The 15,320-nt window shown below is 45.4% G+C and overlaps 1 protein-coding gene across 1 annotated transcript; it reads left to right on the top strand.

Moving 5' to 3' along the window:
* Nucleotides 1–1,373: 1,373 nt before the first annotated feature.
* Nucleotides 1,374–12,264, top strand: LOC104014239 (serine peptidase inhibitor Kazal type 5). The gene is made up of 16 exons (XM_009466859.2): nt 1,374–1,465; nt 2,273–2,292; nt 3,144–3,280; nt 3,465–3,525; nt 4,039–4,172; nt 4,631–4,691; nt 5,699–5,835; nt 6,270–6,330; nt 7,117–7,253; nt 7,715–7,775; nt 8,983–9,116; nt 9,194–9,254; nt 10,519–10,655; nt 11,038–11,098; nt 11,462–11,577; nt 12,075–12,264. Exons 1-16 carry the CDS (start codon nt 1,411–1,413, stop codon nt 12,118–12,120), a joined length of 1,419 nt encoding a protein of 472 aa, XP_009465134.1. The 5' UTR covers nt 1,374–1,410; the 3' UTR covers nt 12,121–12,264.
* The last annotated feature ends 3,056 nt before the right edge of the window (nt 12,265–15,320 follow it).

Genomic DNA, 15,320 nt, shown 5'->3' on the forward strand with positions numbered 1-15,320 from the left:
TAGAGATCTCTCTAATGTCACTAGAGATTAACGTAGCTGGAAATGCTGGCATTTGGGGAGACTTTAGCTTTGCAGATGCACACTGCAAGCCAGTAATATTAGCAGAGCTCCTGGATATGAAAGCAAATAGAATTTTTCATTAGGTAATCCCCAAAATTGTGTTATTGTGGATTTGCTTTTCAAGTGAGAAAGATGTTGGAGATGTCCTCCTCTTAGAAAATAAAACTGGGATGATTCAACACGAGCTCACTCTGTTTAAATTATGTCAAAAATAGATCTGCAAGTAAGGATTTTGATTACCAAATACAGAACTTGAATGATTAAAAGTTAGTGAGAAACTTGGAGAATTTAGGATCCCAATTGAGAAGACTAGGATTGAGACCAATCCAAGGAATTGCCAAAAATCTCCTTAAGTAAAGGACAAAAAAAGCATTTAGGACCAATCCAAGTACTGTTACCTTAATAGTGGGCAAACCTTCAGGAGAAATTTGAAGAAAACTAAAGATATAAAGTGTAAAGGGATAATGTACACAGTGAATTTTCAGGAAGGAAACTACGCATGGGCTAATATCAATCTTTGCAAAGTTGGCTGACTTCCTAGATAAAGGAAATACAGTACACCTAGTCTACGTAGACATCAAAAGCGTTTGGCCTGCTGCCCTGTGGGATGGTGTCACTTAGGCTTGGTGAGGTCAGGAACGGGCCACGGGGGAGGTGGTAGCAGATGAGCAGAGGGTACCATGGGAGTTAACAGTGAACAGCCAAAAAGATCAATTTTTAGGACCAAACTTAATATTTTTGCTCCTTGCTGTAGTACAGAAAAAGTTGGCACGTGGAGCAGAGCACTGCTGAGTTTTTTTAAAACAGGAGAAGAGCAGGATTCCTCCCGCAGAGCACAGGGTGACCTTCTGGGCTGAAATTGCCTGGGCTCAAACTGGCATGAAATACAGCAGTGAAGAGTATGAAATCATGCTCTGAGGTTAAATAACGAGGACTTTGGCTATCAGCTGGCAGCTCAGTTGAAAACTATAGAGGAGGAGAAGGATCTAATTGCATTTAGCCAGTCGCAGGGTAGATGTGAGCCTGCAACGTGCCGCTGCCGTGCGAGGGGCAGCCCGGGGCGGGGGCAGATCCATCCGGGAGGAGAGAGGTCCTGGCACGTTCCACACTCCCCTCGAGCCACGCAAAAGGCCCCTTCCTGGCATACATGCCTGTGTCAATTATTAGCTAGAAATCTAGAACTAAGTAAATATATTTTTGGCTTTGGATGTTGATGATAGGCTTGGTGCATTACCTAACAAGGTGGGACCACTTGATATCGTGGTGTGCTATATATTCCCGCTCCTACCTGCAGTCTTCCTCTCCCGCACAGAGCTATCAGGCTGCACTGGAGAGGTACCTCTGTCTGCCATGAAGATAACGGGGGTTTTCGTAAAGGTGGCTCTAGCCCTTTGCTGCTGCTTGGGTGAGTATTTCCTGGCATATTGCAGACCTCGATCTAGCTGAATCAGAGCTGAACTTTCATTTCAGTAAAAATATTCGGGTCTTGTAACATGGAGGAGAGCCTTATTCCATGAAGAAATATTCTTCCTGAGAGGAGTGTAGGAAAAATTAGACTTCAAGACGAAGGTTTCAGCAAACCTCATACAGGTGACTGTTTTGATCTTCTTAGTTTGTAGGAACAAATTGCTGAAGGAGCAGTCCTAGTACAGAGCAGGAGCTTACACATGGGAGTACTGTGTATGACGGCAAAGTAAAACTGTTAGAAATGGCATCGTTAGCTATGTGAGCAATATAAATGCAAACTCTAACCTCTAGGATTACTCTGTAAGCTTACTGTGCTGTTCCTGGTAACTGAGAAGGATGCGTTTGGAGGTGGACAGTGGCGGTGGTCGACAGCCATCTTAAACACACGTGTCCGAACTTTTGAAAGTCGAATATAAAGTCTCCTAGAAGACGTTAAAACCCAAGAGTACTGCATTGAAAGTACCTCTGTTGCTTCCCTGTAACATCTTAGGGATGGATTAATGTATGTGCTCTCCCCTGTTTTATCTCCCCCAAAAGTGCAATGAAACTTTATTTATTTATTTTAATACATCCTATGACCATTTACCAGCATAATGTAAAACTCCATATTTTCCTAAACCTAATAACCTAGTCAACAACAGTCACTGAATTTAACAGTTTCATGAAAAGATTTACATATATCTTCTCTGCATATCAATAATTCGATTTATTTTTTTTCTTTTCTGTCTCCCTTTTTTTCTTTCAGGTATTGCCTTTGGAGTTGAGGTGAGCTACAGATCTATTTATTCTCTTCTATTCCATGTTTCTGGTAAAGTAGAAAGAGTACGTAATTATCTGAAGAGCAAGTGGATTAAATCTAATGAAAGCTTGGCTGCCTAAATAATATTTGCCAGTGCATGTTTGAATGATATTGCCAATTTCACGAGAAAGTATAAGATCCTCCATTTTTTACAATATTTTCAGTTCACTAAATAAAATGAAGAAAGCAAGAAGTAATTATACAATCCTATTGTATTAACCCTTAGACATAATTTAGTTACTCCAAGCCAAAGGCAGTAGGTTACCTCTTCATGAGGAACACTGTCTTAAGATGATGTGCTTGAAAGCATCAAAGACTGTGATTCTGATAATTTTTTTTTTTCTATGCAGTAAGACCCGCAGAACTGTCTTCCTTGCATAGGTTTTCTACACCTATATCATAGGAAAACAGCAGGGGCTGTGCAACGGATTTGTCTGCAGGTTCTTCCCACGCAGTTAGGAGACTCCTGTAACTCACCAGAGACTACAGCACGATTTGAAACGATCAGATTTTGAGCTGAGGGGCTCTGGTGTGCAGCCAGGCTCCCAATTACCGGCTGCCTTCATTAGGCACCCTCTCACCCACAGCAATCCTTCCTCCATGCTGGGCCTCCCCCGGACCACGGCAGGAAAGCATAATCAGAAACTTCTGTAGATGAAATTCACTCTTTCTGACTGTCTGAGCAGATTCAATTTAATACATCTACTTTACCTACCGGCAGGAGCTGCAGGCACTGTGGCTGCTGGTGGGAGGCTGCATGGGGGTTTCTTTCCATGAGGTAGCCAGCGCCAGGGCTGATTCTGTGCTGCTTTTGCAGATTGATTGCAGCCAGTATTCCAGCGGTATCGGCAAGGATGGGACGGCCTGGGTAGCTTGCCCGAGGAACTTGAAGCCAGTCTGCGGCACCGACGGCGTCACGTACAGCAACGAGTGTGGGATCTGCTTTTACAACACGTGAGTATTGCTGGAAACCTAGCAGAAGCGGCAGGGCAAGGGGCTCAAGGTAAGGGTGGCAGCTTCATCCCCCAAAGGTGAACTGGGCAGAGGAGCATGTGAGTTAGCAGCTGGGTGCCGACACCACCAGCCTCAAGGCGATGCTGCTCTCTGCGATCCCTGACACAGGTCTGCTTTCTCCTAGGAAACACAGAGCCAACGTGGAGAAGGCACATGATGGAGAATGCGAGCCAAAACCTATTGTGGTAAGACAAAGTCCATGGAAGACTTCAGCTGGCTGCAAAAGGGGGGGACAGTTCAAACATCATGCAAGAGGAAAACAGAACACGCGCAGCTGGTCTGCACAGCCCAAAGGGAATTAAAATCTGATGATAACCAAAGCTGAGAGGGTTTTTATGGGCTATGTGGAACCATGTCTCTGTGCTTTTCTAATTCAGACTTCTAGCCTCTGTAATTGGGAGTAAAATGAAAATGTTGTGTTGGCTGAAGGTTGAGTCTCACCACCTGGATAGCTCCAGCAGGCTCTTATGAAGGACCGCGCAAAATCCAAATCGCAGTCCTCCTTGCTATGCCATTTTTTTTCAGCAGGAGAGAATTCCTGCAGAACTGACTCTGGCTTCCACTTTTGATGGTGGAATTAGTTTGATGCTGGATTTGTCGCCAAAGGCTGAGGGAGAGTAAGCAGACTATGTAGGAGTGTTGTATCTTTATATAAAAAAATGTGGTTTTTTTTTTCTCTATTCCCGCTATTTTTGCAGATCGATTGCAGTAGGTACCGAAGAACTGTAATAGGTGATCACGTCCTGGTAGCATGCCCAAGGATACTGAAACCAGTCTGTGGCTCAGATAGCTTCACTTATGACAACGAATGTGGGATCTGTGCCTATAATGCGTAAGTTTTGCGTATAGAACATCCTTCTGGGTAATTAGTGACAGTTAAGGCTCTCAGAAGCACGTCTGTAAAACACTAGTCTGTCTTAAGGCAGGTGTCTCTGGCGGGCTCTTTAGAGCTGGCTGCTTGTAATTCTTCAGCCAGCCTGAGTTTTCTTCCCCATTTTCTCTCTGTGCTCGTGAGAGGAATCACAAAAGAACCAGAGGACAACCCAGAGCAGAGCCACGAACAGATCAAAGCGTTACTTGTTAACATCTAATTACTCCTAACACTTCATTACCATGTGATATGGAAATACCGTGCATTTGCCGCTACCGTCTGCGGGGTGCATTCAGAGTAGTCAAGCGGTTGGTGTCCCACAAGGCGGGTGGGACTTTGCTTTCTTGTCCCAGTACCTAGGGTGTAATGGGAAAAGTTTATTTTCAAGGCTTCCTAACCAAAGCATTTCTTTCTTTCAGAGAACATCACACCAATATTAGCAAAATGTATGATGGAGAATGCAAGAACAAGATTGTCACTGTAAGTGCAATAGAAGTAAAAAATCCGTCTCTTAGGGCTGCGAGTAGAATCCTGAGATCCCCACAGATTTCCCTAGGAAACTGCAAGAGGACCATATGACAGGGCTTACGAGGATCCCAATCCATTATTTGCTTTTCTGCACAGTGAGGGTGGATTTTGCATCCTGCCCGCTCCAAAGAGCGGGTCACCCCATGCGTGCCACACCAGGAGGGAGAACGGAGATGGATATGAGATGAGAAGCTGCAGTGAATCGGTGCTGCAGAACTCATTTCCCTCCGTACTAAGCTGGCTTTTGTGCCCAGGGGAAGGGGACGCCCAAGGTTTCGCTTGCCAACGTGCTGTGCAGGTTGGCAGTTTTCTCTCTGGAGATCGCAAGCTTTTCCACCCTTTGCAACAGGGGTTCAAAACTCCCATGCTGGTTGCTTTCACAGACATAGTGAGACTCACAAGAGCACTAAGCATACATATTTATAGAGTATCATTTACTGTATGTTTGTTTGAGGCCAACAGTCTGGTGCCTCGGGAAGAGAAGCTTCAGCACCAAAATTCTGGGATGTAGAAAGCCCGTTCTCCAACTGATAGATAACCATTTTTTCTCTAGCCTTTCAAACCTCATGCTTAACTACAGGGAATCTGAAGTAATAAGTAATCACAGAGCTGGAGAAGTGGGGAGACAACCAATACAAACCAAAACAGTATTAGTCAGATTTCCAGCTGGTGAAAAATGTTTCCCACTAAATTCAAGACTGTTTTTTTTTAGATGAGGATGAGCCCAGAATTTTGTACATGTTCTTCTGCCTGAAGGATCTCTTCTCCAAGATAGTCCTTTTTCTTGACTCCTGGAGAACTAGGATAATATTCAGAAAGCTCATTTCTGATTGAAGATTTAGCTTCGGTGTATCAGGGCTTTGTCCTGCTGCAGAAAGAGTGGAGGCTGGGATACAGAATGAAAAGGTTTTGCATCTACTTTTCTCACATAGCAAGGGCTATTCTCCTTATTTTGACAGATTGACTGCAGTAAGTACCCAACAACAGCCACTAAGGACAGCAAAGTATTAGTGTCATGTCCAAGGATCCTGAATCCAGTTTGCGGCACAGATGGCGTTACATATGACAACGAATGTGAAATCTGTGCCCACAATGGGTAAGTGCCATACGTAGAGCTCTCCTTCTAAGTAGCCAGCAATGCTTTGCAGTCCTGAGAATCATCCTTCTGCATTTCTGCTGATGCCTATTTCTTCAAGTCTCTTAGGAACTGGATTGGTTTTGGATTTATCTTGAGTTTCCTTCTGATACCTTCTTTGTGCCTATGAGGGAAAACCTTGAAGAGTCAGATGACAGCTCCTTGGATTAGTCTGTGGGCTGGGCAGTGACTGAGCAGAGGAGGGAATAATTCAGAATATTGCTTTAACTTGCATGTTACGAGAAGATGTGATGAGCTTGTGGATGAGTAAAGTAATGTAGCTATTCTGAGACACTCTTATAGAGTCTGAAGCCATGTTTTGCTTCATTTTGCACATGTTTGTGACCAAGATGTTAAGCATTTAATTCCTCAACTTTGTTGTTTCCCTCTTCCAGAGAGCACAGGACCCATGTTGGCAAAAAGCATAATGGAAGATGCAGACAGGAGGTTTCCGAGGTCAGTATTCAATATAAAGTATATTTCTCCTCTTAGCTGTATCAACTGAAAGGTTCCCTGAGGCTACATCTACTCTGAAAGTGAGCTGGCCTGAAGCCTGGCTTTCTCCACATGTCTATTAAGTCTTGTCAGCCCCTTGTGTTGAGGATGCCTACGAATCCTATCTGTCCTGAGGCAGGTGTCCTCTGGGCCCTCCTTGCCCGCACAGCCCTGGCAGATGGGCTGCATGGGAGCTAGACACAGGGTTTTCATTATGAATTCATACCTACACCAAACTTTGGGGTGGGGATATATTCTGGTATATGGAGCACACCTGAAGTTTTGATCCGAGTGTATCAGCTGAGAAGTCCCAGAGCTGGTGTCTAGGACATGGCAACACATAAATGTGGAAGTCGGTCAGTTTGGGCTTAGATGTTCCTTTGAGGATGCTCTTCAAATGCGTTGTCAGCAAAGTCCAACTTCCTTCACTATTTCGGTGTTTTGTTTATATTTATACTGCAGATGAAAAGGGGACTATTTTCTCTTTTCTGGCATATCTTGCATTTGGGATTGACCGAACTACTGACCCTAGTGATTTGGCATCTCACAAACCATGCGGTGCTGTGCAGTTCCCTCTGTGCATGAGAGGATTCATGCAGCACTGACTCAGCCTGGTTTTGAGAGAACTGAGGCATAGCACTAGTGTTGTCTCAGCATCCCAGCATAAGAGACAGGGTGGGAGGTTACGTTGGGGTTTTTCTCGGAGAACAAGGACTTCCCAAGGTTTGACACTCCTGCTTTTTGTAGATCGATTGCAATCAATACCCATCAAGAATTGTTAGGGACGGTAAGGCCAGGATAGCCTGTCCAAGGATCCTGCTCCCAGTCTGCGGCACAAACGGATATACTTATGACAACCCATGTGGCATCTGTGCCTACAACCTGTAAGTACTGTATATAGGACTCTCTTTTGGAGTGACTAGTCATGGTTAGTGCTCTAGATGGCTTTTGTTTTGATACCAACATATCTATATGTCTCTTTCTGTTTCTCTTTCAACCTCCTGAAGCCCCTGTCACCTTGATTTTGTTTCCTGATGCTCTGTTTGTGCTCCTCGGGGGAGCTGTGGGTGACCCATCTCTCAATGTGAGCACACTGAGGGCTGTGGTATTTGGGCAGAAGAAAGAGTGGATGGGGCTGCTGCGTAGCACACAGTGAGGAGGCCTGATAGGTCTGTTACCGCTTAGGATTACGCTTGCTAATGACTGGGAGAAGCCAGTTCATTAGGCAATCAGATGCCTCCTTTATCATATATATGTTGACTATGAGTTTGGTTTGCCTTCTGTGGCACCTGGGTGTCATAGGGCTTAGCCTGTGAGCATGCTGATGCCAGCCTCTCCTTTTCAGAGAACATGGGACTCACGTTAAGAAAAGCCATGATGGAAGATGCAAGGAGGAAAGCACTCCTGTAAGTGGAACTAGCTACAAAATAAGTGGCATCTTCTCTCTCTCTCTCTCTCTCTCCAGTCTCCAGGAAAACCCTGGCACTGGGAAGACCCAGTGCACCTGCCGTGCCGCCAGATGCATGGAGGGGTGATGCACAGGGCTCGTGCTGGTGCTGCAGTTCTCCTTAGCTGCTCACAGTGGCTGCCACCAATGTGCCGTACGTGAGGGCAAGAGAGAATGGGAGCAGGCCGGGACTTGAGAAACAAAATGTCCCAGTACTGCAGATCTCCGAACAGAAATCATCAGAGGCAGCCCGAGAACGGTGCAGCCCATTTTAGCATAGTAAGAGAGGAAGTCAGAAGGCTGTGCTAGATGTCCGTGTATTCATTCAGTGCTAGGATTTCCATTGCACTAGACAGGCAGGTTAAAAAAATCCTTGTGCTCTGGTCAGCCAGGAAAAATCTGCTCTCATGTATGCATCCAGAAATAGCTTTATTATCCTGCACAGTAACAATATGTGCTGATAATATCTCAACACATTTATTCTGCTTATGCAGAGCAGCTCTGAAGCACCAAAAATAATTTCATGCATCCTGAGGGACCGCACTATATTTTCTATAGTGAAGATACATTGTTGAAATGCTGTCTTTGCTTTAATCTGCTCTTGGACCATGTGGGAAATATGGGTAATAAGAGACACTGCATTGGGGAAACTATGCAAAATGACAGTGAAGCATCAGTGATGCTTAGCTAGTGTAGACTGACTTCCAATAGATGTTTGTCTATTTATCCTCAAATATTTTAGCTGTTAGATTTTATATATAGTAAGTATTTTTCCAACTGGAGCTGGTGAAACAGCTCTTGCTGCTGTTTTGAAAAAGCTGAAACAGAATCTTGGATTTAGTTAACTATGTCAAACTGGACTTAATGTCAAACACTTTAAATCAGATTCCTTGGGTTAAATGCTTGTTTTAAACCTTGCATATGTATGACTCTAGGAAAATAATCTTTTTGGCCAGCTGTTCCTTTCTTCCCTCTGTTAGCAGACAATACCAAACCCAACTACAATTACTTAATTCATTTCTAATGGAAGACTAAACTTAAAAAACCTCTTGTTTTTCCTCTGGCAGAAGCCTTTAAAATCTGGAGAGTCAGAGTGGACAGACTGCAGATGGGGTGCTCTTCCATCGCCCAGCAGCTGACCCAGCATTGTTATTTTATCTCCTCAGGTTGACTGCACCAGATACTTGAGCAATACCAAAGCCGGCGAAGCCATCGCAGCCTGCCCCTTCATCCTGCACGAGATCTGTGGGACAGACGGTGCCACCTACAGCAATGACTGTGCCCTGTGTGCCCATAACATGTAAGCCCTGGAGGTCACCCCCTGCGAGCTCAGCAGAGCTACTTGTTGAGCATTTTTAACTCTGCTTTCTCTTCCAGTGAATTTGGAACCAGTGTTGCCAAGAAGCATGATGGAAGGTGCAGAGAGGAAGTTCCCGAAGTAAGTGAAACCTAAAAAAAAAAAAAAAAAAACCAGAGCTGGAGCTGATTGCATAACTTGAAAAAATGCTGGTTGGTTTTGGTGGCGTAGCCTCCAGCAGGGATCACAGCTTGTGCTGTCCTTCCTTTGGCGGGTGAATATCACCCTCTCCCAGCAGCAGGAACATTGTGCGCTTCCTGCACGCAGTCAGAAAAAGGAAGAGGACAGGTGAGGAATGAGTTATGAGACAGGTAGCGTAAATGATTTAAGGCTTTACAAGAAGAAATTCCTTTCCCACAGCAGTCTATTATAGCTGCCGCAGGAGCTTAGCAGTCTGCTTTGGCAGTATGGGAAGGGGATGCAGAGGACCCAGGGTATCCGGTGCCTTCTGGATGCTTGCATTTTACAAAAGTATGTTCTGCAAAGATTAGAACATTGCCTGTGTTTTGAATGCTGATACCTGATGTACCAGGGGATTCAAACTCCTCTGTTTTTTTTGTAAATGCAATGTAATCTAATGTATACCGACAATGAATGTTGTAAAAATACTAGATTAACTATATTTGGCTAGCTCTAAACCATTTATACTCACTGGGGAATAGAAGAACAAAGCCATCTCATTAGCATGTGTTAGAGTCAACATCCCGAGTCAGATATTTCATTTCTGTACAAACAAACTATGAAATGTCATTCCGTTGTTTCCCGGGTACGCTCTGTGCTCAGACCGGGTGAGATACATAAATCAGAGAGGAAGAGCTCGCGCTGGAGAAACTGGGACTGCTAAAACGCAAGACCAGTTCTTCAACCGGTGTAAATCAGCTTCAACTGCTGTCAGTCCTGCTGGCAGATTTCAACACTGGGAGCCGTCCTGTTGCAACAAAAGGCCTTTCAGCACATCTCCCCTCCATTCTTGTGGGCTGTGAAAAACTCCTTGGTCACAGTCAGCTCTCTTGCAGGAAGTGCATAAATCATGCCGTTTTGATTTGCAGATTATTTTTGAGCTGCATTTTGTAATATCCTGGTAGGTTCAGCAAGGTATAGAGGCATCATGATAAATACAAAGCTGAATGAGTGATGTCTACCTTCAAGCCTTGATTCAGTCTTCTCCAGCATTAGGCTATGAAAGGAAATTGCTAGTTTTCCATGAAGAATGAGTTAATATATAACCGTAATTTGTCCTATGGCAGATCCTAAAAAGCAGAGGAATAAGGAGGGGGGGTTGTGTCTGGGTGCCCTTGCGCAGAGCAGAGCCTGTGCCGGAGCTTTTGCTGTCTTTGTTCCCCAGCTCAACTGCAGCGAGTACCCAACTTCCACGCTGAAGGACGGCAGAAACCTGATGGCCTGCACGATGATCTACGATCCCGTCTGCGGTACTGATGGTGTCACTTATGCCAGCGAGTGTGCACTGTGTGCCCACAATCTGTAAGTACTCGTCCTTCTCCCTCTGGGGGATTCTCGGTGGTGGTGGTTGGATCCATCTTTGAGTGCCACGTAATGTGCCTGGGCGCTCTCTGAAACCCTGTGCTGGATGGGTCCTGTTTGTCTGGTCCTGTTTTCCTGGTTGGTGTTTGACATGGGTGTTTGACCCCAGAGCCCCGCAAAGGGGGATGCGTCAATTGGGGAGAGCGTTATTCCAAAAGACACGTGCCTGGTCCATAAGGGCATGGTCTTGCTAGTGCTATGCAGGCAATGCTAAGCTAATTCATCTGAAAATCTCCTGTGGACTATGTGGGAGTGAGATTATGTTCTTGCACTGCAATTGTAATGGGGAAGGTTGCAGCTAACGGCGCTTGTCTTCCTCCAGGGAGCATCGGTCCAATGTTGGCAAAAGCAAGAACGGACCCTGTGAAGAGGATAATACAAAAGTGAGTGGGAAAGGATGGGAACAAAGAGCGAGGTCCAGTGTCTGTTACACTCAAGGGGCACCGTCCTCTGCTGTGGGTTACAAACTGGGGGAGTGGTGGTGTGCAGACCTGAGGAGATCCCTTGGGAATTTCATGCTGGTCATAAAACAGTCAACATTCGTCCCATTGCTCTGTAACTGTGCAGGAAAAGATGTGGCAGTGAGCAGAAATAGTATGGGATCACATCTGCCACCAGGAGGAAACTTTGAGTTGGTTCTTATGATGGTACAGACAGTTTCATTTCTCAGTGGGGTGTCATTCCTTATGCTGGGGGGACCACAGCTGGCTCTCAGGCAGAGACTCATGTCTATCTTCTGTGTGCAGGAGCATTGCAAGGACTTCCAAGAAATCTCTCCTATCTGCACCATGGAATATCTGCCCCACTGCGGCTCTGATGACAAAACATATGGCAACAGATGTCTTTTCTGCAATGCCTACCTGTACGTACAAGAGCAAAACCCTTCCTTTCATGATCAATTCCTGTACCTACTACGAATGCAGGGCTGTTTTTGTAATGTGTTTTTGACTAACTGCTTATGGGCGCATATGCTGGACACTTCTGGTGCACCATGACTTGTGCAAGGAAGTGGGGTTTTTGCATTTTAAGGGAAAATGCGAAGGGCCCATTTCTGTAATCTGTACGTGGCCCCCTGTTTGTTAACTTCAAAGATACTTTACTCATTTTCACCAGCACATAATCTGTCCCACAAGCTAATCAGGATGTGTGAAAAAGTAGTTCACCAAACCAAATGGATGGTATCAAATGTGTGAAACCTTTTATCTTTAATGATAACAATGAAAGGGAGTATTTGGGCTTTTGAGACTGTTCTTTGTCTCCGGTCAACCCTAAGCCAACGCTTGGGCCGTGAAGTGAGGAATGAGGCTTCGGCACTGAATATGCTTTGTGTCTAATCCTTCTCTCTCCTTTTCTCACCAGGAATAGCAATAGGACTCTCAGCCTCGTGAGTCTGACTGAATGTTAAGCCTGTGCTGGAGCCCAGTGCAGGAAGACGAGCTCCCTTGCACGTGACTTCCCACGGGCTGATCTTCTCCAGCAACTTTCCTTCAGTTTGTCTTGTTTCCTTAGCTCCTGAAACACTTGTTCAATAAACTCACTTGGCAACGTTTCTCTGTCTTAATGCCACGTCTCATCCCTTTTGCCCCTTCTCCTCCCTGACACGGTACTTCTAGTGGTGCATATGTATTTTTCTATCGATGTTGTCTTCTACCAAACAATGTGGGTAGATCTTTTCCTGCCATGTGTCAGTGCCATCCCTGCTCTGCTGAGGTCCTGGTCTCCCCTTGGAGCTCCCAGGCACTTACTTGCTCCTCAGAGTCTTCTTGCCAGTATTAGTCTCATCTAGCCATTAATATCTCTGTATGACCTGATCACAGACTCCATAGTCAGCGTAAGGAGACATTCACCTCAAGGGCATGGTCCACCTCCTCCACAGGGCAATGTCTAGGATGTGGGTGGTGGCTTGCTCTCAAGAAGAGCACATTCTTGCTGTGGGCTAGAAAGGGAAACTTGCTGCCTGGCTGAGAGGTGCCCCTGTCCTGGTTCCCACTGCCTGTGCACCCTGTCCCATGGAAGAGGCAGCAGCTGCTGTCAGGAAAGGTGATCCCGGCCTGTCTCCATTGAATTGACCTCAGTGCTGTGTGCTGTTATAGGATATAATCTACAGGAGGGGGAATGCTGAGCTCCCTTCAGGGTCACAGACAGCAGAAGTGTCCACTCATGAAATATCTTGATTTATTAATGTAACAGAATATCTCTGGGGCCTGGTGAGCAGAAATCACCCCTGGGGTGGGCAACAGCCCCAGTGCAGCCATCACTGCAGCTGCCTGCCTTCTAAAGCCATTTGGGAAGGAAAAGGATGCAGAGGTTCACTTGTGCCCAGTTTTAACCAAATATATAGCAAGTCACAGGAAAGTGGTTCTGCCTGATAGTCATGTTTGCCTACTTTTTTGAGACCAAAGAGCTCAGGACCTGGTGATACGATTGCTGTCGCTTTGGTTGTCCGTATGGATGGCAGGGAGGCAGGGGGGCCTGGGGGCTGCCCTTCGTCTGTTGGCAACATAGGTACAGCCGCTACCACCAGCTCCACACCAGGTCACCAAAGCTATTGCAAGTCCAATATTTCAGGGTTAAATGATTTCCTCTGGACTACCGCTAGCACCTTCCTTATTCAATGTCCCATTGTAGTTTACCAGAAAATAACACAATTATTTGGATTGGTTTGGAAAGTCACTCTTTGAATTGTCGGGCTAGATGAATAGGCTGAAGGCAAATGTTCCTGACTTGGAGATACTGTGGGTATTGTACCAGGGAATGAGGCCGTTATACCTCCGTGCTATTAGAGTCCGTGGCTGGCATGTACTTTTTAAGACGATTTGTGACTAACAATGGCTTATTGTACTTCTCTTGGGTCTGTGTCCTAATGTAAACATTCCTTTGGTTTATATAACCTTTTTGCCATTTACTGTTACGGTGTTTTTGTAGAACATGCTGCTCTAGTTTAAATGTTACTGGGTTATCCTCAAGGATAAGACCTGAATATTTTTTTTGTGGGCTTTGGGAGACTTTCCCTTGGCCTTAGCTCTGGCTGCTGGCTTTTGCAAGCCTTTGTAGTAAAGCTGTCAAGATCCAACTGAATGGCATTAGCTGGGCACAGCCCTGCCATCATTGTCTGATGACACCAAAGGCAAACACGAACTCAAGGAGGCACAAAGTTGAGATTAAGTCAGAGCAATCCAGGGAAGAAGCCAAAGTGGTCCTTAGACACAGGTTTCCATGCGGTATTCACCAGTAGGTTTCGTGTAAAAGTACATGATGGAATAAAACACTAAAACCGGGCCAGAAAATGGGAAAAGCTTGACGTTGGAGTTTAAATATCCCCCAGGCTCAGGGGGTGTTTTATGAAGCAATATAACCCTATAAAAGTAGGGCAGCCGCCTTCTTGGGGACAGAGCTGTTTTCTGTGTCTCGGAGCTGTTTTTCAGCTGTTCCAGGGTTACTTACTGAGCATGTGTTAATTAGACGATTTCGTTCTGCTTCTTCTTGATGAGGAAGCAATGGTCAGGCAAAGACGAGTACGTTCAAGAGGAAGCATTGAATTTTTGTGGCTTAGGAGAGAGGCAGAACAATACCAAGTTTAAAGTATGACGAAGAGACCTGAAACGTGGTTTTAAGGTATAGTGGACTGAGCTGGATGCCTGCTTGGCCATAGATAGAAGAATAGCTGGATAGATAGATAGAGATTCCTGTGCTGGGGAGCACCAAGAGATCCCCTCATGAGCTCAGTGCTTACTAGACTGAATATACCCAGTAACTGTCTCCAGCGTGAGGGTGACGGACGCTTTGGTGCTGCTCAGTCTACTGCTCTGTCGCTTCTCGGGTGCATGATGCTGCAGGGCCCCAAGGCTGACTTTGTCACTCATCTTGGGCAAAGCCCGAGCAGCTTCAAAGTGGTCAGGTCACTCTCAAAGACCATTCAACTGTCATGCTACAAAAGCCTGTTTTTTAACTTGGAAACAGGCACTAAAAGGATCAGATGCAAGCCTGGGTTTAGTCCTGCTTCAGTGGACTGTCATATTTGCACTCTTGCCATGAACAGAAACAGTTGTAGGTGCAGCCTTCTACCCTCAGTCAAGGATGCAGCGAAGAAAAAAAATGACTTTCCAGTGCCTGCTATGACTGCAACATCAGGTATCTAAAATTTCCTGCTGAAATGCAGCTGATCCGGCTCCGCACGCTGCCTTGCAGCCCCTTCTGCAGCCCTCCGGCTCTGGAGAGCGGGGACCCAGCTCCTGAGCAGCGCCAAGGGCTGATGAACTTCTACGTGTTTCACACCGATGACGGTCCAGCCTCAGGATTCGTGACTTGTAAGTGCACTGGTACATATCGCAGAGGCAATATTTTAAAAATATAAATGTCCTCTCTCCTTCCTTGTTTGTCTAACTTATCTTTATAACCTTATCAATGTTTTCTGAGTCTACAGTCATTTTTCTTACAACACAAAGAGGAGGAAGAATGAAGTGAATCGTTTAGTTCTTGATTGATAAGTGGGATTTAGAAAACAATACTTAGTCTTTTTATATTGAGCCAAAAGATTTTTTTTTCACCCCCCATTTATCAGCATGGTATATATCAGCACTTACCCATCTGTGACTCAAACCCCCC

Source organism: Nipponia nippon, unplaced genomic scaffold (assembly GCF_047370975.1).
Source record: "Nipponia nippon isolate SJK-2023a ecotype South Korea unplaced genomic scaffold, ASM4737097v1 scaffold_17, whole genome shotgun sequence".
Lineage (NCBI taxonomy): Eukaryota > Metazoa > Chordata > Aves > Pelecaniformes > Threskiornithidae > Nipponia > Nipponia nippon.